At 43.1% G+C, this 23,860-nt stretch overlaps 1 protein-coding gene across 3 annotated transcripts; it reads left to right on the top strand.

Annotated features, from left to right (window-relative positions):
• Positions 1 to 4,169: 4,169 nt before the first annotated feature.
• Positions 4,170 to 20,779, top strand: RNF103 (ring finger protein 103). Of its 3 annotated transcripts, XM_058837918.1 has the most exons (5): positions 4,170 to 4,408; positions 4,731 to 4,986; positions 7,073 to 7,212; positions 16,597 to 16,712; positions 18,748 to 20,779. In XM_058837918.1, exons 2-5 carry the CDS (start codon positions 4,761 to 4,763, stop codon positions 20,324 to 20,326), a joined length of 2,061 nt encoding a protein of 686 aa, XP_058693901.1. In that variant the 5' UTR covers positions 4,170 to 4,408; positions 4,731 to 4,760; the 3' UTR covers positions 20,327 to 20,779. The 3 variants fall into 3 exon arrangements, with proteins under 3 accessions (XP_058693901.1, XP_058693902.1, XP_058693900.1); XM_058837917.1 differs by lacking the exon at positions 4,170 to 4,408 and having other exon boundaries at positions 4,658 to 4,986; XM_058837919.1 differs by lacking the exons at positions 4,170 to 4,408; positions 16,597 to 16,712 and having other exon boundaries at positions 4,654 to 4,986; positions 18,748 to 19,648.
• Positions 20,780 to 23,860: the final 3,081 nt, after the last annotated feature.

Below are 23,860 nucleotides of genomic sequence, written 5' to 3'. Positions count from 1 at the left end.
TAGTGACAGGACAAGGAGGAGTATCTACAAAGTGAAAGACAGCAGGTTTAGACTGAGTGTTAGGAAAAAAAATCTTTATTGTAGGGGTGGGGAGGCTCTGGAACAGGGAAGGCACTGCCTAGGGATACCCCATCTGTGGAAGTGTTCGAGGCCATGGTTGGATGGGGCTCTGAGTAATCAGGGCTAGTGGAAGGTGTCCCTGCACATGGCAGGGGCATTGGAACTAAGTGGTCTTCAAGGTCACTTCCAACCCAAACCATTCTGTGATTTTATGGTGGTGGGTCTGTGAGCTTTGGTGTTTGGAGGCAGTAGCCCAGGACACACAGGACTCTGTGTTTTGTGTAGCACAGTACCAACAAAGCTCCTAATAAATTTGGCAAAGTTAACTGGAAAATCAGCATTTGGTTTGAGTCTAGTGTTGCTTCATCTGTGTCCACAGTGCTGGTCAGGATGGAAAAATCGAGAGTTCTGTATTCTCACAACAATGCAGGACTTGTGTGATGTGTACTGTCAGTAGTTGGTCAGATTTTGGCCCAAACTGCTGTGGGCTCCTTGGTCATCTCAGCACACTCAAGCAAGGACTCCTTCTTTATTAATTTATTTTGGATGTTAAACAGAGCTGGTCTTCTCCAAGGATGCAACAAATACTTTTTCACTGTTACAAAAACAGAAAATACAAACTGCCTAGGAAAAAAAAAGAAAAAGTGTCTTTATTTGAAGCCTTAGTTATTTATTCTGCTCCTGTAAATGGTTCTCCCCTGATTGATGTCCATTTTTGTGCCGTTAATCACTGTGTGTTTATAGCAGATCAAATGCCCGCAGGGAGTGACCATCAGATCCAGCTGTGGCTGCAGAAAGCCCTGATCACCTGCCCCGGTGTCACAGCTGACCCTGAGCAGGGCGTTAGGCTTCAGAGCCTCCCGGCGTCCTGTCCAACCTGAATTCCTGTGTGAATCACCACCAGACCGCTGGGACTGCCTCACCCAAATGGCAGGGGGTGGAACAGGATGGTCTTTGGGGTCCCTCCCAACACAAACCATGCCAGGATTCCACGGTTAAACAGCCAGGGCTTTAGCTGAGCTGTCAGTAGTGGTCACTGTGTTACAGACTCATGCCTCTGTTAAACCAGCTTCCCGTTGGCCACTTGTACAAAGCAGAAAACATCTTCTGATTTAAAATTCCCCTGCCTGCAACACAGTAATGTCTGGGCTGCTGCCATCTTGCTTTGAGACTGTCACAGAAGCTTCTTTGTTATCAATTAAAGGAGGCACTGTTTCATATCACACCTAAAACACGTCAAAATGCACCCATGTTGATAAAGAAGCACATCAAGAATTTCTGTGTTAGTGAATTCCTAGAAACTCACAGAATTGTAGAATATCCCGCGTTACAAGGGACCTACAAGGATCATCAAGGTCCAGTTCCTGTCATCAAAGTAAATTGTATTTGCAGAGTTGGGTCTTGGGAAAACTGTCAGGTTGTTTGAATGTTAGTTTGCTAAACTGTTGTCTTGAAAAACTCATTAAAAAATGGTGTGATGTTATTTTAAAATGGTAAAGAATTGAGTTAATATGTTTAATCCTCGGTTTTATGGTTAATCTTCTGTTTTATTGATTTCAAAACAACAATACTTCTCTTATGTTCTCCACGGAAGTCTGGAAAGTGGATTATTGTCTGTATTCCCAGGCTGCACAGTCAGCAACTGCTTGTAGGAGAGGATGGGGGAGGAGAGGGAATCCTTGCCATTCACCAAGGGGCAGCAGATAAAAAGACTGCAGGTTTGGCTGTCTGACAAGGAAAGGTGGCTGTCCCAGTTTGCAGGATTTGGGTTCATTCGATCCTAAATTATAATAAAATATTTTTGCTGCCAAAATTATTTAAAAGCAGATCCTTGCTTTGGGCTTTTGTTTAAAGGTGGAATTTATATTCTCCATTCTCTTCACATTTGTAATATTTGCTCTGTGAGCATAGGACTGACTGACTGATGACTGTTTAATGTTGTTAATTAAGTAGTGTTAACCCTGAGGTCTTTAAAAATGCCAGCGTGTGTCATCTTTGTGTTCAGCCCCAATAAATTTCAATTCACTCTTAAGATATTTAGATTTTCCAGATAATTAAAACTCCTTGAAAGATTGTTTGCAGGTGACATGTCAAAGACATTCTGAGCTGCAACTGGAAACCAAATGATAGCTACATTTAGAAAATTGAACGGTTTATGGTAGGGTCAGCTTAGTGCATCAGGGATTAAGAGGAGGGGAGGGAAGAGAGGACCAGAGAGCTTGGGAGAGGAGCTGGATCCGTTTAGGTTTGCTCTGCCAGACCTTTGGTTAACTCATCACCTGCAATTCTTGGTTGTACCCGCCCCTCATCCGGGTGCTTGGGTGTTGGCAGCTGCTTTGTTTTGGGTTGTTTCGGGGGCTTTTCAGTACTGGCTTGAAATACTATTTGTACTTTCCTGAAACGACTCCAGGGCTTTGAGTTCTGGCAGATGATTGGCTTTGTCTCTGCAGGGGCCTCATTTAGCTCAGCCCATGAGCACTCGGAAATGACACGCTGGTGACAGCCACCCCAGCAGTTGGTGTTACAAATAGTTTAGCTGTGAGCGTAGACGAGTAATTGTTGTGAGGTGCCTCCCTGCTGGGGGAAATGAGGGCACCCCGAAGAAATTACACGGGAGAAACACAGGGATCTACTGGAGTAGGATCTGAGGTGCTCATGTAAAACAAACAAACCAAACCAAACAAAAAATCCCACCCCAACGGTGTTTTCTAACTAAAGTTAAATAAAGTCCTTCTTCAAACTCCCGCCCATCACTTCACACGGGTGGGAGTTACTTCACACTCACTTGAAACAAAAGGCAGAGAAATCAGGCAACTTCTTGTATGAAACGGGTCTTCAGAAAGCTTCTGGGAAAGAACCCTGTTCCTGGGGCACTTCAGGGCTCAGAGCTTGCCTGAGGGCCTCTGGCAGGTGATGGGAAATGTGTGTTTTATTGACTGTCCCCTGGCTTTACCAGCTGCAGGGACAAAGCCACTCCCTTGGCTTTTGCCAAGGGCAAAGGATTCATCTTACTGATGCTTTGCCACCTGCTTATTAGGGAGATGGGCCCTGGCTTCGGCAGGGGAAGTTTCCCAGGCTGCAGTGGCTGTGAAGGGGAGAGCAACACTTGGCCCGGCCTCTGTGAGCCCCTCCACCGGCTTGTGCCTCCGGCACCTTCTGTCCCACCTGGCCATGCCACCCGAGGCTTGCTGCAAACCCCGTGGAGCTGCCGAAATCCCTTTGTATTTAACAGAGAAGCACCAGCAGATACAAGGTTTGCTGTCCACTTTTATCTTTTCCAGATAAAAATGTTGAAGAATGAAGTTGTATATGGCTCCCAGTGGAAGGGAACATTCACCAGCGTTTTGTGAGCAGCTACCTCTGCAATCTCTTCACTCTTCCCCTTTCAAAAACCAAAATGAGCCCATCCCTGAAGAACACAGTGTCATGATTTTTCTTCTGGAAGAGGCTGTGTCGGCTGTGTCACAGAACAAGCTGAACCTGGATTGTGGACTTTTTTCCTTTTTAAATCGTGTCAGAACACTGAGAAATCCGTAAAATGTATTTTAAAGGCTCTGAGGAGTACAGTGATCTAAATGCTTTTTTTCCAGACCAATATTAGTGTGCTTTTTTGAAAATTGATAATACAGAATTTCAGCGTGTACCCTCTGGGGGGTTCTCAGTGCTATAGCTAGCTAAGCTGCTATTTTTATGCTCATCTGTATGATCTGCCAATTTTCATGCAAATTATGGATTCTTAAAATAACTAAACATTCAGAAGCACTGTTGAGTTTCCTTCAGAGGAGAGCCTCCATCTCAACCCAGCAGCTTGATTTTAGTACGTTTTTTGTAGCAGGCTAAATTGTATCGTTGCAGGCCAACACTTCTTGTGTGAACCAGCCTGGGATGGTTCTTCGAGGGTCTGCTTCAGCGGGGATCCACGCTGCGCTCCAAAACGCTTCCAATGTGAGCACAGACCCAACTTAAGCCCTTGTCCGAAGTCGGGGTGCAGCTCACGCCTGCCTTTGGCTGTCGCTTTGGCACAAGCTCTCAACGCTGGAGTGCCGAGACAAAGCTGCAGAGTCCGAGCTCCGACCCGCGCAGATGAATTTTCTCAGTGTGGAATTTGCTTTGGCGCCAGCCGAGGGCTCGGAGCGGGGCTGGCGTGCGGGAATGAGGAGTGGAAGGATCATCCCTACACCCAGCAGCCCGAATCCAAATCAGCTGTGTCCACTAAGCTGCCCTAAAACTGCCCGAACACATCGGTCCTGCAAATATCGGCCCCCAGTTCTGGCTTTGTAAATATTTTTTTTTTCATGAAAAACGTCGGCCAGGTCGGATCCTGCCCTCTCTCTCCCCGGTATCCGAGGTATTTATGAATTATTTTTCTCGCAGCAAGCGCAGCCGCAGGGTCCAAAGTTGCAGCTGGGGGCAGGGTCGCGACCGCCCCCCGAGCCCCGGGCCGCAGTGCTGAATCACGGCGGGGGGGAAGGAGAAGGGGAAGAAGGGGAAGGGGAAAAGGAGAAGGGGGGAAAGGGGAAAAGGGGCAGGGGGGCGGTGCCGGCTGTTCACGTCACTGTTATGTCTCCGCCGCTCCGCCGGGGCGGGGACAGCGACAGCGGCGGGCGGGAGGCGGGGGGGCCGCGGCCCCGCTCCCCTGACAGCCCCCGCTCCCCTCCCTCCCTCCCCAGCCCGGCCTCCGGCTCGGCGCTCCCGGGAAGATGTGGGTGAAGCTGTGCTGTTTGCTGCTCTACTTCCTGGCGCTCTTCGTGCTGGCCCGGGTGTTCGAGGCCGTGGCGTGGTACGAGAGCGGCTTCCTCGCCACGCAGCTGGTGGACCCGGTGGCGCTGAGCTTCAGGAAGCTGCGGACCATCCTGGAGTGCCGCGGGCTGGGGCACTCGGGGCTGCCCGAGAAGAAGGATGTGCGGGAGCTGGTGGAGAAGTCAGGTACGCGGGGCTCCCCCGTGACCCGGGGGGACGGACGGAGGTCGCTGCCCGGCCACCCCCGCGTGGGCTCCGGCCGCCCTTGGATGGAGGCGCGGGCGCTGCTTCCCTTCTCAGGGCGGGTTTGGGGAGCGAGCTGTCTCTCCCCAGCAAGGGGGTCCATGGAGGGAGCCCGGGGACCTCGGGGGGGTGACGGTCAAAAGCCCGGCGGCGTTGTGAGCCCGAGCGGGCTGCGCCGAGTGAAAGGCCTGCGCTGGACGGGGCACCAGCAGCGGCCCGGCCCGGCCCGGCCCTTCCCCGGGAGTTCCGCTGCGGGCGGTCGGGTCAGTGCGGCTAGTGCCGTCTGCCCTGAAAAACGAGGAGGGGAGACTTCAAATAGCTGCAGTAGGCTACTGTTTACTGCTGGGGCCAGCTTGTTCTCGTGTATTCCCACCCGTTTGCTGGGTTTATTACAGGTACGGTTATCAAGATGGGCCCCAAGAAAAGCGATGATTTCATAGCTGAGGAGCAGAGGAATGGGTACCCAGGGCTGAGATGGTTTTATACAAGGGGAGCAGAACTAGTTCCTGCATACAAAAAGACAACTTGAAAAAAGGAAGGGAGATATTTTGGAAGTAAGGAGAACCAGGTGAAGGAGATGGACTTCTTAGGGCTGATGAAGAGCAGTGGAGATGTAAGAATGGCAGAAGTGTCCTGAAAGTAAGGATGCTGCCTGGAGCATTCAGAGGGAGCTGGCCCCAAGAACTGGGAGATGGGGCTGATGTAATAGCTGTAGTGCCAGCCAAGCAGGAAAATGTGAGTCGCTGCTTTTAAATCAACGATGGAAGGGCTGGTGATCCAGGAGAGAGAGAAATCCCAGGAAACGGGATAGGCAGTGTGGGTCTCTAATGTCTGGACAGGGAGGGAGAAGGATTTGTATGGATGTAGTGCTTGCCATATAACCTTAAAATTGCTGGTTTAAATAATTTATATTAATCCTAGGCATTTAAATCTAATTTGCTGTTACTGTTCATTGTTTATTTATGTTTTTATGTTGTTTATTGGCTTTGCTGCTCCAACAGTGAAAAGCATTAGGCACTTTCACTTTTGTTTCCAATCACTTTCACTCCTTGGCTGTCAGGTACTTTCATGATGTCATGATGTTTGGGTTGCATATGCTGCAGGGAAGTGTTTAACTCCAAACAAACTGTATTAACCAACTTCTTCAAATGTCATGGAAACACTTCTCATACCAACAGGCTTTGCAGCATTTTTCTGTGGTTGCGTTTTGGTTTTGTTTTTTTCCCCTCTACATTTTACGAATATTTTCGCAAACCCCTCAAGGATTTCAGCTGTTGAACTTATTTTTATATTTTTAAAGAAACTGGTTTTGTACAAGACTAAATTTCTTAAAGCTTAGTAGATTAGTTACTAGAGTGAGGGTTGTCAGTAACAGTGTTTGTGATGATTGTGAAACAAAACACGAGAAGGAAATGATATTATGAAGGAAACATAATCAGATGATTTTATTGTGAGCTCTTTATGTTGCTGCATTTGGAGTTCATGGGAACTTTTCCCAACTGTGCAAACAAAAGCCAACAGCTAAATTATTCTGCCTGAGATTTTTACTAGCAACAGGACCACAAACACTGGTCCAGAATTTTGGTCCAGAGTTAATGATTGAAATTTTGGAAGTCTGTTCGAATTATCAATGCTAAGAAATTGCTTGCTGCAAAACTGCAATCCTGTGAAACAGAAGCAAAGATATATCAACTAAAATTGCTGTCAGCCGCTGAATGTTGTTATTTGCAGAGAATGAGCCTTAGAAGATGTTCTTTTATTCCTTTGTGCGCTCGTGCATGTGTGGTGCATCTGTGTAATCAGAAACAGAGCATTTGTGTCTTCTGTGGTCTGACTGAAGTCAAATTGTTCACAGTCATGTCACCAGAGATAGAATTATAGTAACAACTTAAAGTTTAGCTACCTTTGTACTGAAAAGGTTCTCTGAGGAACCGTGCAAATATAGTTAGTTAAACTGTTACTAGAATTTGTGAAGGAATCTTTCTCCAGTGCCATTTTAATTGAATTTCTCCAATTGTCTCTTTTCCAGGAGACCTCATGGAAGGAGAGCTTTATTCAGCTCTCAAGGAGGAAGAGGCCTCTGAATCAGTTTCCAGTACAAACTTCAGTGGTGAAATGCACTTCTATGAGCTTGTAGAAGACACAAAAGATGGGATCTGGCTGGTACAGGTATATACATTTGACTTCTGTTTTTTATATATTTATCATACCCAAAATGTGTTTCAAAGGAGGAGTTTATGGGGATAGTTAAACAGAGAGATGGTGACAAACATAAACTTCATCCAGGAGGTAAGGAATAGAGAAATAAAACAAGAAAGGCTGGAAGTGTCAGAGTTCCTATCCAGACAGGAAGAAAAAAAGCCTGTTATTCTTTGGATTGCTTTTTGAAAAGCAGGCACTTTAGAACCAGAAAACAAACAGAGCAGCACACACTGAAGTACACAGAGTATATGCAAGTCCTTGGCCCTGGGTTTGTAAGAGCCTTGTAATGTGTGAAGTAGGTGCATTAGTACAGATGCTCCCAGTGGGCACGTGCTCCTGGTGCTGCTCATCCTTTTGGTTGCATTACATGCTCAGACCCAAGCTGTTGAAGTTGCTGCTTCAAGGGGTCTGCTGTCTAAGGGGCTTAGAGCACTTGTAAAATCTCTGTTGGCTCTTCACAAAGGCAGCAAGGATCTCAGTCTGCCAACTTCCCAGGCTAGCAGGCTGTTTCTACAACATATTCCAGTAGCTTAAAGTTAGCTTTCTCCCAAACCTTTTGTGCCCAGCAATTTTAGATTCTGTTTCCCCAGGGTTGCATGAGAACAAGAGATCATTTGGGGAAATAAAGACAGACTTTTTCCAATAGGATTCTGAAGCAATTAATCATAATTCCTGAGAACATAAGTAACCTAGACCAAAATGTAGAAATTGTTTTTCTATGTCAATTTCTCTGTTGATAAAAGGGTGTTTTATAAGGCACAATTTTCTTCCTAACAGCCACATCAGGTGAATTCCCCACCAGGCAATTAATTGTTCCGTTGACAGCTCCTACCTGGTTTGTCTGGTCTCACTTCATGTTTTCTATTTAGCAGGAAGTCATTAAATCTTCATAATCTATTTATTAGACCTGCACTGTCACCACATCAAATCTCACCCCCAAAATAGACAAGAGGAAAGATTACCTTCAGACTTGGAATGGTATTTGTGTTTTGGGAAAGATATATTTGGAGTTTATTGAATCCAAATTTGAGGTTTCAATCATACAGGAGAGCATTCTTCAAGCAGAGAGAGAGTGTTGAAAGGCAGTTTACATGTCCCCAAGCTAGTTGACAAATACAAGCATGAATATGCTGTGAAAAACCTTCCCTCCTCCCCATGCAGCTCAAAAGAGTGAAATATGATAGTTCTGTGTTGTTCCTTGCTTGCAGAATTTTACTTGTAATGTATTTTCCACTGGCATCCTAATAGCAGATCAGATAGGCTGTGTTTTGGTATCTCCAGTGTGACAAATGTTGTCATCATTCTGGGAATATTTGCACAGCTATTCAGTTGGTCACAATAGCTGTGGAAAAAAAAATTAGTGGAATTTATTGAATAATTTACTTGCTGAACACTATTTGTCTGTTTCTCTACAATAAAAACCACAAGAGATGTCAAATTTATATTTTTCATTCTTGCTTTTCGAGTTTTCATCACTTTGAGTTTTCATTTGCTCCGTTCCCCACCACAACTCCTATCTGGATAACTCCTGTGCTGGGTTCCTTGTGTCCTTTCACAGGCTTTCCCACACTCTTTTCTTAGACCTCATCCCTGCAGAGCTGGTTTTTACCATCACTTCCCTGTTCTAACTCTTGATTCCCTCCCTTGCCCGTCCTCCTTTGCTGTTAGGAATCCTGTGGAAACTTTCCAGCTAATTAACCAGCTCGATGCTCATGCAGGGGAGCGAGGATGCCTCATGGGTAGGTTTGGTGACCATGGGCAAGGTTGGAGATTCTCCTGCTCTGTTGCTGCTGGCTGGGAAGCAGAAAGGATCTCCAGATCCTTTTCAGTATCCTGAGCCCTGAATCCCTATTCTGTGGGGGCTGCTGGATAGGAGCAGAGGGAGAGGAGCAGTTCTGCCTCAGCTGGCTGAGTGGCTGTCACTTGTTGGTTTGAACACTTTGATGATGTATAAGAGGACTGAGACTTTGAAGATGATTTTTATTTTCCAGTGCATATAAATTAAATTTCTGGTGTGGTACAGGCTGGGAATGTGATAGCCATCACTGTCTGCAGAGAATCAAAGGAAAAAAGAGGAAACAATTACTATTTCTTGTTATATTTGACAAAAATTGAGGTGCAAATTTATGATTTAGAGTCAGCAAGATGAATTCCTTGAAGAAAGTCAAAGTCAATACATAAGGGATCAGTGTTTTGTGGCTTTGTTTCTTTATTTTCTGGAAATCCACATACGAAGCATCCTGGTCCAGTGGTAATTTGTTTACCAGTGTAGCTGTTCACAGCTCCTGTGCGGTGCTTCCATAGAGCCACAGACAGCAGCATGTTCTTTCTCCTATTAGCTCATGATCTCATCACCTTTCCTTTTATGTTGTTCTTCTTGCTTGCCAGCTGCTGTTGTGCACTTCTTTGGCTGGCAAGGAGGGTGACTGGTAGTTTCTGGAGCTGCTCCTCTTGTTGTTTGAGGGAGTTATATGTAATGTTCTTACTTTTTCAGGCTCTGGTTAGACTCTAGAAGCCTGTCACATCCAACAGTATTGTAGTGATTATGGCTTTTGAAAATTATCTACAGATAAAAATCCTCTTTGAATGGAGTTAAAATCTAAATGAATGTATATTTTTATTTTAAAAGTCTCTACTATAACACAGTGGCAGAGAGAAGTAAAGGCAACTTTCTTCCTGGCATTGAAGTACAAGGACAGACATTTTGATTGTGTCTGGTAGAGCTGCAAAGGCATTATTATGGATATAAAATTCTGCAGTCTATTCTGCATCTCAGTTTCTAGTTCAAGTGGTGTAGTCACAGGGCAAGGGATGTGCCTACAGCATTTTGGTGGTGGTGGTTTGTTTGTTCTTCCTTTTGCTTGCATGTAGGATGAGTGATTTTCATATTTATTTGCCTTCTGAATTTTGCCAGGTGATCAGCTGTTCTTGCTAAAAAGAAACAAAGCAGAAACACTCAATTCTTTCAAAATACATAATTCAGTATTTGTGTCTTTTCCAATAGCCCTTCAGGATCATTTACCACAGGGTACCTGATTTTAAGTTTCAGTTTTCTTCTTTAGAGGCATCATATCCAGTCAAGGGTGCAGAATACCATCAGCTAGAATGTAATAGTCCTTGTGTTGCCTGTATATCTGTATGAGCTCATTGCAGAAACTCATTTATTCTCAATCTCTGACTTAACTGACAGCATAACTGACTGTCCAGATCAGTGCATAGATCACCTCACCTCCCTGGAGAAACTGCATGTAATTTTGAGGTGGTTAATTTTTGAGTGCTGTGATGGATGTAGTCTTTGCCTATTTTGATGTGATTTCTCACAATCTCTTTCTCAGAAAAGAAAGGCAAAAAATCTCCAGATATCTTCAGTCCATATGGGTGGATTCTGAATGAGTTGTGAATTCTTAGGAAAGAGAGTCTAAGTGGAAATTCAGTTCCATTAACACATTGTCAAATAATAAACAGAAAGTGAGATGTCTCAGAATTAATAGAAGTGCAGACATTCATGTAGAAACTTACTGACATTGTCTGGAATAAATGAGCTTTTTTCCAAGCTTCTAATAAGTAAATTACCAGTCCATTTATAATTAGTTGTATTTTTACTTCTGTTTTATATATACAAGAAGAGTTTGCAGCATAGTTGCTGATGAAAAAGGGTTCTATGACTAGAGTTTCTGAGCCTTTTTGTCTTTGTGGATACCTAAAAATCTTTCAGGGCATGCATGGATATTTACAGTAATATTGTTTCCTCTGCTCATTTACTTTCTGCAGGCACTGTGGAGGAGTTCATGGGTATCTCAAACTGGAAACCGCTGAAGCAGACAGACAATTTTCACGTTCATACAACCTTACTCATTCATTAAATGAGTTAGAAATCAGTTTTGCCTTTGGCAAAACTACACAGGTTTTTTCAATTCAAACGTCTGTATTTGTTATGTGGAGAGTGACTTGCTGAAGTTGATTGAGGACTGACTGAGAGAACTACCTGGATGTGTGTGTGTGCAGCAGGGAATGGTGTCTCTTACTTAATGGATTTTGTTCTTCCTGATGGTGTGAAGTCTGTCACTGTGCCCTACTGCCCAGATCTGAGGAGCACTTGGAGTCGTTGTCTTTGTGTCTGAGCTGTAAAACCAAGTTGTGACTATTACTGTGTGTCTGAAATCGTGTGCTGTTGGCATGAGCAGGTGTGCCTGACACTTGCTATCCCAGCTAGAATTGGTTAAAATAATGAGAGCTGGAGTACATGAGGTGTTTGTTCTGCTTTTGCCCCTCTCTGACTCATTGTCATGCCTTGTGATACTCGAACACTTTTAGTTGTGAGCGAGCTTCAAAACTTACTGAGAACAAATCTCATTCCTGTGACCTGCTTTGAGATCTCTGCATACCTTCTGAAAGAAATTGAGCAAAACCTGATTTAAATGCACGGAGAACAGGATAATGCTCAAGTGAGGTCATTATCATGTCATGCTCAAGTACTTCAGGGATACCAGAAGAGGAATCTGTCTTTGTATATTGTATTGCTACAGCAAACTCTTAACATTAGCTGTGCTTCTTCAAGCCTCTTCAATTTCAATCATATTTTTACTTGTATTTTAAGAATCTATGTTTCATAAAATAACCTTTAAAAATGCTTAATGATACTTGGAAATTAGGGAACAGCTGGATCCGTGATGGTTATAAAGTAGCTCTTGCAATATTGATGCACCTACCCAATATACTTTGTGTTTGGATTAGGCAAGAGAGGCAAGTGCCTTGCTGACTTAGTCCTCTTTGTCCAAGTGTTTGTATCTTTTTGGCTCTGGGATTTGCTCTTTAAGTCTGTTCTTTAGTGTCATAACTATGACTACTTTAACATATAAATCAAAATAATTCTATTTTTCTAATTGCTTTCCTGATTGAACTCTTTGGAGATAATTCTGTGTAATTCAATGTCATGAGAACTCCTCCAATGCAAAAGCTCCCTATTCAACTGTCTTTTGAAGTCATCAGAATGTCAGCATTTTCCGTATTAGAGATGGTAATTCAGACCTTGCAGTCAGAGCCAATCTTCTGGCCTGGGTTAGGTGTGGGTTAGAGGGTAGATCCATTCTGTGAAGTTGTTGAATAGGAGGGTTACTGTGATCCTATTGGATTCCCTTAGCCCATTAAGATGATTAATGGATTAATTGAGTTACCCTCATTATCTTACTTGTCACTCTGACATGTGATATGTCACAGATTGTGAACATAGCTAATAATAAGCAAAGCTGAGAGGGTTTGTGCTTCTCCAGACATGGTGTTTGTTTCTATCTGTGTCAGCTGATCTCCTAAAAGGTACCTTCGTTTATGAGCTTGGGCTTTATTTCTGCAACATTAAATAGAATTTATGATTGCAAGGGACCTTTCTGATGAGCTAGTTCAGCTTTCTGCTAGACTGTAGAATACGTGTTTAGAAAATATTTTGTTGTCTTTCTTACACTGTAAGTTGTTCAAATACCCCTGTTGACTGTTTTCTTCTTGGAAATGTGTATCTGACTTCTGGCTTGGGTGTATTCAGGGCTAATTTGTTCCTATTGGGCATAAATTGACATTGCCCTTTGGTTTCACCGAGTCCTGATGTCAGCCACGTTCCTCCCAGTAAGTGAGGTCAATCAACCAGTTTGTTTTGTCAGGTCTGATATATCCTGGGCTTTGCTTGTTTTGCAGCCAGTTAATACTGATGGCTTGTGTTTTCTTGTGGAGCAACTGATAGCCCCAAGCATTTCTTCCCATCGCTGTTTCTAACTGATGAACTCCCCAAGTGTCCTGTTCATTACTGAATTCAATTTCACATGTGACACTCTGCATTACAAGATTTGTGCAGCTCTTCCTGCATGGCGTTATAATCCTCTTTCCTACATAGATGTGCTTTCCAGTTTTATGTCTTCTACAAATGGCTTTGGGAGACTTCAAGTTCCCACAGGAAGGGCATTAATGGGAATATATGATGAACTGAGCTCTAAGGTAAATCTATTAAGAAGTCTGTTAGCACCTTTCTGGCATTTTGATGTCTTTTTGCTGTAGCCAATTTCTTGCTCATTTTAAAACTTTCTCTTTTTTTTTCACTCACTATAAAAGCCTAGCTGTAGCTCTCATGTAAATTTTCCATGTGGCATAATACATGATACGCTACCAAACTACAAACAGGGTACTACATTCCCTTTTTCTCTTGCAACTCAGTCCTTTTCCTTCAGGGAAAGTTTCTCTCAGTCAGGAGTGATACATCTTTAGTAATTGCATGCTGGAAAAAAGTGGAAAATGCAACTATCTCTGCACCTCTAAAACTTCTACAGTTTTACATTCTGTTGAAATCAAAATAGTGGAATTTTTTTTTTTCATTTACTCTTAAATATAGCTGCAAACTTGTTACTGTCCTGACAAAATGTGAATTGGTCTGATGGGGGTTTGCAAGAAATTTTCACAGGTTCATCTGTGATATACTGTGTGCCTGTGCTACAGTTCTAGGATGGAGATATCCTGCTTACTCTGATTTAAGTGCATTAAGTAATTTGAGTTCTGCTTTCACCTTCAGTTGATGTAGCTTCTTCCCATAAATTTGCTAACTGGTCCGTGGCCAGCCACCCCCCCTTCGCTGAAAACTGAGTCACAGTTTTAATTTAACTTTAAAAAGAAAATTATCTTACATTTCTATCCTATCTTCATTGTTTGGTGATCCTGCTTCTTCTCCCCGTGTTCTATTCTTATTCATATGACTGAAAAACCTTCTGGTACAACTTGTAATAGTCTTTGTATGGTCTAAGTTGAATAGCTCATTTTTCCTTACTTTTTTCCCTTGCATATCTTTCTTTGATAGCTCTTCCTTTTGACCTTATTTTCAATTCTTGTAGATTGTCAAACTATTTCTAACCTCTCTTTGGAAGTGCTTGTCAAATCCTGCACTTCTTCCTAGCAACCTTTTTTTTTTTTTCCTTATTTGAAATATAAAATCCTGATAGTTTAACACCATGGGTTTGAAGAACTTCCAGGCCTCTTCCACATTCAAATTCCCAGTCTCTTCAGTCACAGGTTTTAAGCTAAATTTCTTAACTTATCAAAATTCACACTTCTTAAATAAAATCTGTTACAAGTGTTTGCAGGTTATTTTTAATTTAAACTGAAGTACATTTTGATTGCTTAACCTGCAGTATTTTCTTGGACTCCCTCATGCACAGAGGTGGTGACTGCTTTCCAAACTACAAAGCCTTGCCTTGGCATGGTGAACTCCCAGTGCTGTAAGTGGGTGTTGTCTGCAAGGAGCAGCTGCAACGGACATGTTTATTTGGATTTTTTTCCATAATGACATAAAAAAGCATGAGCCCAAAATATTTTACAAAGCTTCAGTGTGCAAAACCAGAGTAGGGTTCCTCTATGTAGTTACAAAATACAGATTGCTACTTAGGTCTTTGTTCTTCAGTGCAAAGAACTTTCTCTGTGAGAAAAGACTTTTTTCATAGGAAAGAAATTAAACTGGTGTTAAAAATTCCACCAGTACAGGCAGGTGACAGTAAAGTATAATGGTGACTGTATTTGGAACACATTTTTGTCTTGAGACTTCAAGTGAATGTTGTGGTGCCAGGCAGAAGAAACAGTGAGCAGAATATGTCCTCCTGCACACATTAACATTCTCTCATCGCTATTTCAGAACGTGCACACAGAGTTTGGAGGAAGACAGTCTCTGAGTAGTTGTACCAAAGAGTAATTCAGTCACCAAAGTTTTACTTCTATGCTTACTAATAAAACATAGTGGTTCCTTGCCTTGTTGGATGCATTTATCGTGCCATAGTAGCTCTGAGGATATTCTGGCTTTAAGATGTCTTTAGGAATTTGGTCTTCCTTGTTTGAAGTGCATGAAAGGAAGAGGTTTAAAATATCCAAAGCTTCAGTCACATTGGGTGATGTAAAGAAGGCTCAGTAATACAGCAGATTTCCCAGCTGATTGTTTCAGTGTGTGATGGTTACATTTATGTATTCAAAAAGGCTTTTCTATGTGATGGGTGTGTTTTAAGAATAACTTGAAGGATTCTTACCTAGATCTTTACCTCCAGTGTTATTTAAACATTTTGGGTTTAGTGGAATGGGAATGTAATCTGTGACTTCACTTTGTTTCCCTATGTAGAACATTCTGCTTGGTGAATTCTTCTATTTTAAGATTCTCAGAGGCTGCTACTTACCACAAAGCAGATAATATTTATGAGTCTCAAAGGCTGGACACACTTTCTAGGTTGAATCTCAGCATGTCAACAGAGAACTGTTAATCATGGTGACAGCCCAACTTCCAGGGGCAAGCTGACATTTGAGGTTATTAAGTCAGAAAATGATTGGGATAAGTTTAATGGCGGGTAAACAAATACCTAACAAATGGAAGTTTCAAGATTTAATTTAAAAATATATTTTAAGTGGCTGCCAGTAAGCCTGCAGAAGCATGTGAGGCATTTCTAAAATAGAAAATGCTACGGCTCGTGGAATAGTGCATGATCAGTCATGTCATTCAAAATTACCTGTCAGCTGCAGGCAGGCAGGGTTCTCTTTTCCTTGTTTTTTTCCCCCCTTCCTTGTACAGTTATAAGTCAGAGGATGAATGCTGCTTCTTTGTCATCTATGCCAGCAGAAGCTTACAGAGAAGTAACCTGAAGTACAACTTTAATATACTGGGCTAGAACAAATTAAACCTTGGGATATATCACAGCGAGTGATCCTCCTGAAATGGCAGATAGGACACTGGAGTTGGTGGAACAGTCACATAAAGTTACACAGTGAGTCATGGGTAAAGCTGGAAGGAGTCAAGATTCTTAGGCATTATCTGGGAGTTTAATCAGTAATTTGCACTGCTCAGGAATGGCTGTTGGCAGTTTAATCTGGTACCAGGTACATGTATTCCTGCTCATTCTATTTGCTCTGAGACATTTCTTTGGTATGTTGTGTGTGTGTTGTATTGTATGTTGAGGGAGAATTGTAATAAAATGGTGGTCTTTTTTTTATTGCAGTGAAGAGGAGCCTGCTTCTCCCTCTCCCTTTTCCCCTATTATGAATTGGTTAAAGATAGTTTTGGTTTTTTACCAAAGTTTTTGTCAACTACCACTGATTTTGGTATCTTAACATGTAATTAATATGATGGTGCACTTCTTTCTCTCTGCAGAAACCACATTTCCATCTTAGAGCTTCACTCTCCAAAGAGATTTACCATAACTCCCAGTTGTACATTCATACTCTGTCCTAAAAGAAGGGGAAGGAGTATCAAGCATGACTGGCGCTCTGTTTTCTTGAAATTTGCTCTTTATTTCAGGAACCAAACTGACTGTGAAATACTAAACTAGTATTTCCTTTTGGCAATAGGTCATAGCAAATGACAGAAGCCCACTGGTGGGTAAAGTCCACTGGGAGAAAATGGTGAAGAAAGTCTCAAGATTCGGCATACGTACTGGCACTTTCAACTGTTCCAGTGACCCCAGGTATATCCGTAAAGGATTATCTAAATCCCAAGAATATCTTAAGGCTCAGCTATGTTCTAGCAGCAGGGCTTGCTGTCTTGTAAAAGTAGCTGTGACAGAAGGTGGCTTTATTCATGTTTTTATCTCTCCTAAAGTCTGCTCAGAATGCTCCATTACATTATTTATCAGCTCTGCAGCTTCCTAAAGCGTTGTGTGGGAAAGGCATGATTAGACTGTGGAGAGCATAATACAGCAGTGGAGAGGAATAAAAAGAAGAGTTTGGCCTTCCAGTCCAGGCATTCAGGGAGAGGAACTGTGCTTGCTTAGGACAAAGCTGAATAATATCAATTTTAGTGTCATTATATCACCATCTGGAAGGGAGAAGCACAGGTTAGCGTGAACCTTGCATACATTGCCTGCCTCCCAGAATTACTGACAAATCCTGTTCCCTGATAAATGTATGTTTATATATAAACTGGCACACACCCTTGGACAACACACAGTGTGCTGTGCAAGAGTCATGATTTTGAACAAGGAGGAAGAGCAGAGCCAAAGAAGCTATTAATAATTCTCTGCTGCTGTAAAAAGAGGCTTTTTTTAAACATTTTGTTGGAGGCGTTTGCTTTACATGACAGGAGACTTTGTCTAGAATTCCAGTGGCATGTATGGATACGCACATCTTATACAGCTTAAGTCCTAAATGTTTACAGAAATCTCAGTGTTAATCATAAGAGGAAATTCTTAGGCTTTGTAGTGCTTATGCAAAATAATCTTGTATTTGAACATCTTAAAAATTTGGCAGTGTTTCTCTTTGCATAGCTCCTAAGTAGCCTTAATGTTCTGATCAAATACCATGTTTTAAAATAGTTAATTTTTTTTAATACAAGAAATGTTTTGCCAGGTAAACCCTTGTGAATAGTTTTCATCAGGTTGCAGCTGAAATTCAGAAGAATACTACATGCTGCAGGAATCAGGATACCTTTATTAGTAGGGTAACATCTTATGGCTCTTCCTAAAAATGCTGCATTCAGATTCCTTGGAAGGGGAGTTGTAATTGTCTAAATACACGTAATTGTCTAAATACATGTTGACAGACCAAAACCACAGAGGAGCTAGGTAAGATGGCTGGTGAATGAGGCTGATGGTCCCAATGTGCAGGGTTCTCAGAGACTGTGTGCCTGTTGGCTCTGTCATATTTTGATTGTTGAAGCTGCCAGATATTTCTTTAAAGGAGGACAAGATAATTGGGTGTAGTGATATTGGTAGGAAAGATGCATGAGAGAAGGGATCTTGTGAGTCATGAGATTCATCTCAGCGTTACTGGACTCTGGATCATGTCTCAGGGTTCAGCCATGAAAGAGCCTCATCTTTTAGTTATAGATTTGGGGTTCATCCCATCTGCCTCCCAGATAATGTGGGTATTTTTTTAGCCCAAATCATCCAGCACCATGTGTCTGCTTCCTGCTTTGCTGGTTTTGTGGCCAGTTCTCTCACCTCACCCCTTAGCCTATCTGCATCCTTCCAAAATGGTCCCAGTAGGAAGTGGATATTTGTCAGCTTCATTAAAGCAACTGCAAATGTCTGCTCAACTTCACCCCACAGCTGCTTTATAAACCAGGATGGAAGGAAGCACTGGGAAAGCTGTGGGATATTGTGTTACACTGGAGTGGTTTTCTTCTTGGCTGGATGGCCAAGAAAAAGTAGCTTCTAATACTAAAGCTCTAAAGTAAAGAGTCAGCTTGTTTATTATTCAAATCCAGATACAAAGCATGAATGGCTGCATGGCCTTGTTTACTTTAATGACCCATGAAAATTAACACTGTTCCTTTTCCTGATTTATGAATGCGTATCTCTTTGCAATATTCCTGTAAGATATAAATGTATTTAAAGAATAAATATGCTTTGCCAGAGAATATTGGGTGCCCTTATTTCCTGCTATTATATTATAAGCGTTCCCAGGTGCTCAGCATGTCTCACTTTAGGGCTTAGAACAGAAATGTAAGGACTCAGTTCTGGGGTTATGAAACCGTAATCTAACCTACTGTTGTCTTTGTAGATACTGCAAGAGGAGGGGTTGGCTGAAATCCACCCTCATTATGTCGGTTCCACAAACAAGTACCTCCAAGGGAAAAGTCATGCTTAAGGAATACAATGGGCGCAAGATTGAAGTGGAGCACATCTTCAAATGGATCACAGCCCACGCTGCCTCTCGGATCAAGACCATCTACAACTCCGAACATCTGAAAGAAGAATGGAACAAAAGTGACCAGTACCGGGTGAAAATATACCTGTTTGCCAACCTCGACCAGCCTCCAGCATTCTTCTCTGCACTAAGTGTAAAGTTTACTGGAAGAGTAGAGTTTATTTTTGTGAATGTGGAAAACTGGGACAACAAAAGTTACATGGCAGAAATTGGTATCTACAAGACACCATCGTACATACTTAGGACTCCTGAGGGGATTTACAGGTATGGAAATAACACTGGTGAATTTATATCACTACGTGCCATGGAGTCCTTTTTGCGCTCATTGCAACCAGAAGTTAACGATTTATTTGTTTTAAGTTTAGTTTTGGTTAATCTGATGGCTTGGATGGACCTGTTTATTACACAAGGCGCCACTATAAAGCGTTTTGTGGTTCTTATAAGCACTTTAGGGACGTATAATTCACTATTAATTATTTCCTGGCTACCAGTGTTAGGTTTTTTGCAACTACCCTACTTAGACAGCTTTTATGAGTACAGTTTAAAACTCTTCAGGTACTCCAACACAACTACTTTGGCTTCTTGGGTAAGGGCAGACTGGATGTTCTACTCTTCTCATCCAGCCCTCTTCCTCAGCACATACCTTGGCCATGGTTTACTAATTGATTACTTTGAGAAGAAGCGAAGGCGCAATAACAACACGGATGAAGTGAATGCTAATAATCTGGAGTGGCTGTCGAGCCTGTGGGACTGGTACACCAGCTACCTGTTTCATCCCATTGCTTCTTTTCAACACTTCCCTTTTGACTCAGATTGGGATGAAGACCCGGATTTGTTCTTGGAACGGTTGGCCTTCCCCGATCTCTGGCTTCACCCTCTGATACCAACTGATTATATAAAAAACTTACCCATGTGGAGGTTTCAATGCCTCGGTGCCCATTCTGATGAGGAGATGCTGGAAACCTTTCCAGACAGCGAAAGTGACTCTGACAGTGAAAACAAAGAGATCCTCAGTAGTGACAGAGAAGTCTCGGAGGACGATGAGCTGAGCACGTTTCACAGGTGCAGCGAAGGAGAGCGTTGGTGCGGTGTTGAGGCCTCTTCTTGTGCCAGCCACTATTGTCACCACGAGCCATGCGAACGCAAAGCCAGGTCCTACAGCTCGTACAGCTCCGCAGGTGACCTGGAGCCAGACTGGTCAGCCTGGCCCTCCGACATGTTGCACTGTACAGAATGTGTGGTGTGTCTAGAAAATTTTGCAAAGGGCTGCCTGCTGATGGGCTTGCCGTGCGGCCACGTGTTCCACCAGAATTGCATCGTGATGTGGCTGGCGGGCGGGCGACACTGCTGCCCCGTCTGCAGGTGGGCGTCCTACAAAAAAAAACAGCCATACACACACCCGCAGCCTTTGTCGAGTGAGCCCCCGTCTTAGCTGTGTGCCCTTGTCTTTTGTAAGCTTTCAGGATATTACTGCTTGCCTTTTAAATGTTAGTCACTTAAAAGATTACGTGGTTTGAAGTTTTAGTTTAAATGTTAGTGCAGTGAACTAAAATATACATGATGCTAACGTTAACGACAGAATCATTTGGTTGCCTTGTATGTTGAACTGAATGCAAACTTACCATACAAATACCTTGTTCTCTTCAACATCTGGAAACTTGATGCTGTTTTTGTAAGCACAAAAATCAAGCCTACAAGAGAAGCGTATTCCAGCAAACATTTACAAGTTGGGATGTGGATGAAATTGAAATTCTAATCGGAGACAATTGCTTAATTTAAGTGTTTCTTATTTTAGAGTCTGTTCTGCACATCTTTGTTGAATAATGTATGTTGTAAGACAGTACCATTTAAAAAGAAATCGGTGAAATAAATTATTTTAAAAGGAGATTTGTAACATTAATTGTTTTGATAAATATTTTGTGTGTATGGTTACGGATGTCTTGCTGGCCTGATTTATCTGTGAAGACAATAAAAATATAACACAACTCTTGTGACTAATAAATCATCTCCTAGGGATGCAGGAATTCAGTGCTCCGAGCCACTCGCCAAGGAGAAGGCAGTGGTGTTTCTCTGGGAACTGTTTCCTTCCAAAGTCTGCTGTGTTGAGGTGCTTCTCTGCTTGATCAGTGGTTTTCCAGTTGATTCAAGCTGCTTTTCCAGATGGAGACCTTCTTCTAGCTGCTGTCTCTCCAGTACCCTCATCTGCAGACATGTAGGAAGACTTTAGGGTAGCTCCCTCTACAGCCTCAAATTAAACTGTTGAGAAGGAGCAGAATCTTGTCATGCAGTGACAGAAGTGGCTCATAAAGGTAAAAATTGCCAGCTTCCAACTGTGCTGGTATTCCAAACTGATTTCTGGTTTCTTTGATTGTTCTTTGGTGCCATTAAAAAATTGGGTCTGTTGTTTACTTTATATTTCAATATGAAACTCTGATTTTGGTTGTACCTTTCAGAAATCACCTGGCTGAAAATAGAGAGGAATTGTTGGTTGGAAAGAAAAAGGGGGGTGGGGGGGAAGAGCAGGAAATTATACGAGTAGAGGAAAAGGCTAAACTAGAAAGATGAGTCAATTGTCTTATTTCTTTCCTAAATCTTGCCTATGTGATATGAAAGAAGGATAATGACATAAAAATGATGATAATAAGAAATACAAACACAGCTCCCCATTGCAGTTACAACCCATCTCACAGTCTTTATAGAGTTGGGAGGCTGGTGCTCACAGAGCAGCTGGCATTGTTTTGTCTGTCCAGGGTACCTGGGCATGCTCTTTTTTATTAACAAATGTTTCATGGCTCTGTCACCAGGTGTGTTCCCAAGAGGATATTCATGTAATTAGCAGAAGAGCTGTTTTTAATTTACTGAGTCCTTTTTTCTCTCTAATTTCCTTTTTCCCAGGGCAGTACTGAAACAGAGAGGTACAAGGGGCACAGTATCAGCAACTCTCCTGTGGTCCAGAAAGTAATTTTTATTCCAGTTGAGACCTGCCAGTACATGCCCTGTCTCTGTCATTACAGCCTCAGCGGAGCAGCAGAGAGGCATAATGAGGGCAAAGATCATTTCTGCTTCCAATTTGTGCAGCAGCGTGGCGTATGTGCTTGTCATGAGTAGCTGAAATCCACATTGTTTCAGGACTGTTTTGAAACCTGCACTGAGCTGAGGCCTTGCCAAGGGAAAGGAGAAGTTTTGTGAGTATAAATAAGGCTGTAGCTGAGGTGCTGACACACACAAGTGAGGTGCTGTATCACAGCCCGCCGTAGCCTTTCGCTGCTGCCAAATGCTGTGAGTGTTAAGCTGGAGAAATGCTGTGTCCTTGGAGCACTGGATGCTCGTGGAGTGCAGCTCTGCTGCTGAAGGCTGACCTCCTCACCCTCACACACAGCCCCAGCAGCTCTGCCCCTGTGCACAGGCTCAGCCTTGTTTGCAAACCTGTGTGCACGCCTGTTTCAGCTGAAGACTTGTTTTAATGGCCTCAGTTGCTCTACTCATCCGGTTCTTTTGATGGATGACCCAAACTACTGTTTAATTAGCAGGAGAGCCACTGAGGGCACATCCACAGGAGTAGGTAATTATGACCAGTAGGTAGCTGTGGAGAAAGGTTTAGTCCCCTCGTGTTTGGGTTATATAAATTGTTGTGATGCAGTTCCCGGCAACGCATCTGTTACAGAATCTTGAGCAGCTGGCATGGTGTATTGAGAGTCCCAGCAGGACAGAAAAAGCAGTTGGAGGTGTTTATTTTATGAAATGCTCGTGTCAGTAGCAGCAAGTAACATTGTTTTCTACCGCGTGCAGGATCTCAGACAGCCCTTCCCTGACGCGCTGACAGTTGAATATCCGGAGAACGGAGCAAAGGAGCAAAGACACTGCCGGTAACAAGGTCAGCAATTTCGCTGCTCACATGTTTTGCCTCGCAGGGCTGCGTTGTGCTAGTACTCGTGAAGTGTCTTAACTGAGATGCTAAACATTCCTAAAGTGGTGTTTTGTTCTTTGACGTCTCGGGCCTGGAAGCTGGAGACCAGTTGCAAACAGAAAATATCAAACCACTGAAGTGAGGGTATTCATTTATTTGTTAGGTTTAATAAAGGTGATGGATGTTTTGTGCTGTTATTACAAAGGATGTATTTAAATCATCTCTGAAGCTCTTTGCCACTCTCAATTTCATCAATAATTGTTTTGTTAGCAGTGGCTTTCCCACTGCTGGTGCTCGGTCCAAAATGAGAGCTCTCTTTTCCAAGATCTTGTTTAGATCTTTTTTCTGCATTAGATTCTGGAGGGAAAGATGACAAAGGTAAAACTGTACGTTTTTGTAACTCATTAAAATGCCTATCTCCGGTAATTAAATAATGAGGGTAAGTATAATTGTAAGGTATTAAAGAGTTACATTATGTTAATAGCACCTTTTTCTTCCTAAGCTTTTGCACTCTATGCATCACTGATTTATTTCTAATGCTCTCAGTCTCAGATTGTGCACCGGGGCGTGAAGAGATGGAATGACTTGCTGGAGCTCCAGCAGAGCAGCTCCAAGCTGTCCCTTCATTTCAGCCAGGTGACCCTGCGGAGAGGAGGGTGAAGATGAGCCAGGCCTGCCTGGTGGGACTTCTGCGAAAGAGTCCTGGGGGCGGGGTGGCCCTCGACTTGTAGGAGCTCTGCCCTCGGGTGTCCTGGGGGCCGTTCCAGGGGAAGGACCGGAGAGGGAGTCAGTCCTTGCACCAAGAGGTTATCGAGGTGCTGGAGTTCCAGGGAAGGGTCTGGAGCACGGGTGTGATGAGCAGCTGCGGGGGCTCAGCTTGGAGGAGGCTCAAGGGGGCACCTTGCTGCTCCCTACAGCTCCCTGACAGGAGGGTGCAGCCAGGTGCGGATCAGGCTCTGATCCCAGGAAATCAGCGACAGGACGAGACGCTGCAGTCTTAAACTGGACCAGAGGAATTTAGGTTGCGCATTAGGAGGAATTCCTTCACAGGGTGATCGG

This window comes from Poecile atricapillus, chromosome 4, assembly GCF_030490865.1.
Source record: "Poecile atricapillus isolate bPoeAtr1 chromosome 4, bPoeAtr1.hap1, whole genome shotgun sequence".
In the NCBI taxonomy this organism is placed as follows: Eukaryota; Metazoa; Chordata; class Aves; order Passeriformes; family Paridae; genus Poecile; species Poecile atricapillus.
Note: the sequence above shows the minus strand (reverse complement) of the source record. Positions and strands in the feature narration are given on the sequence as shown.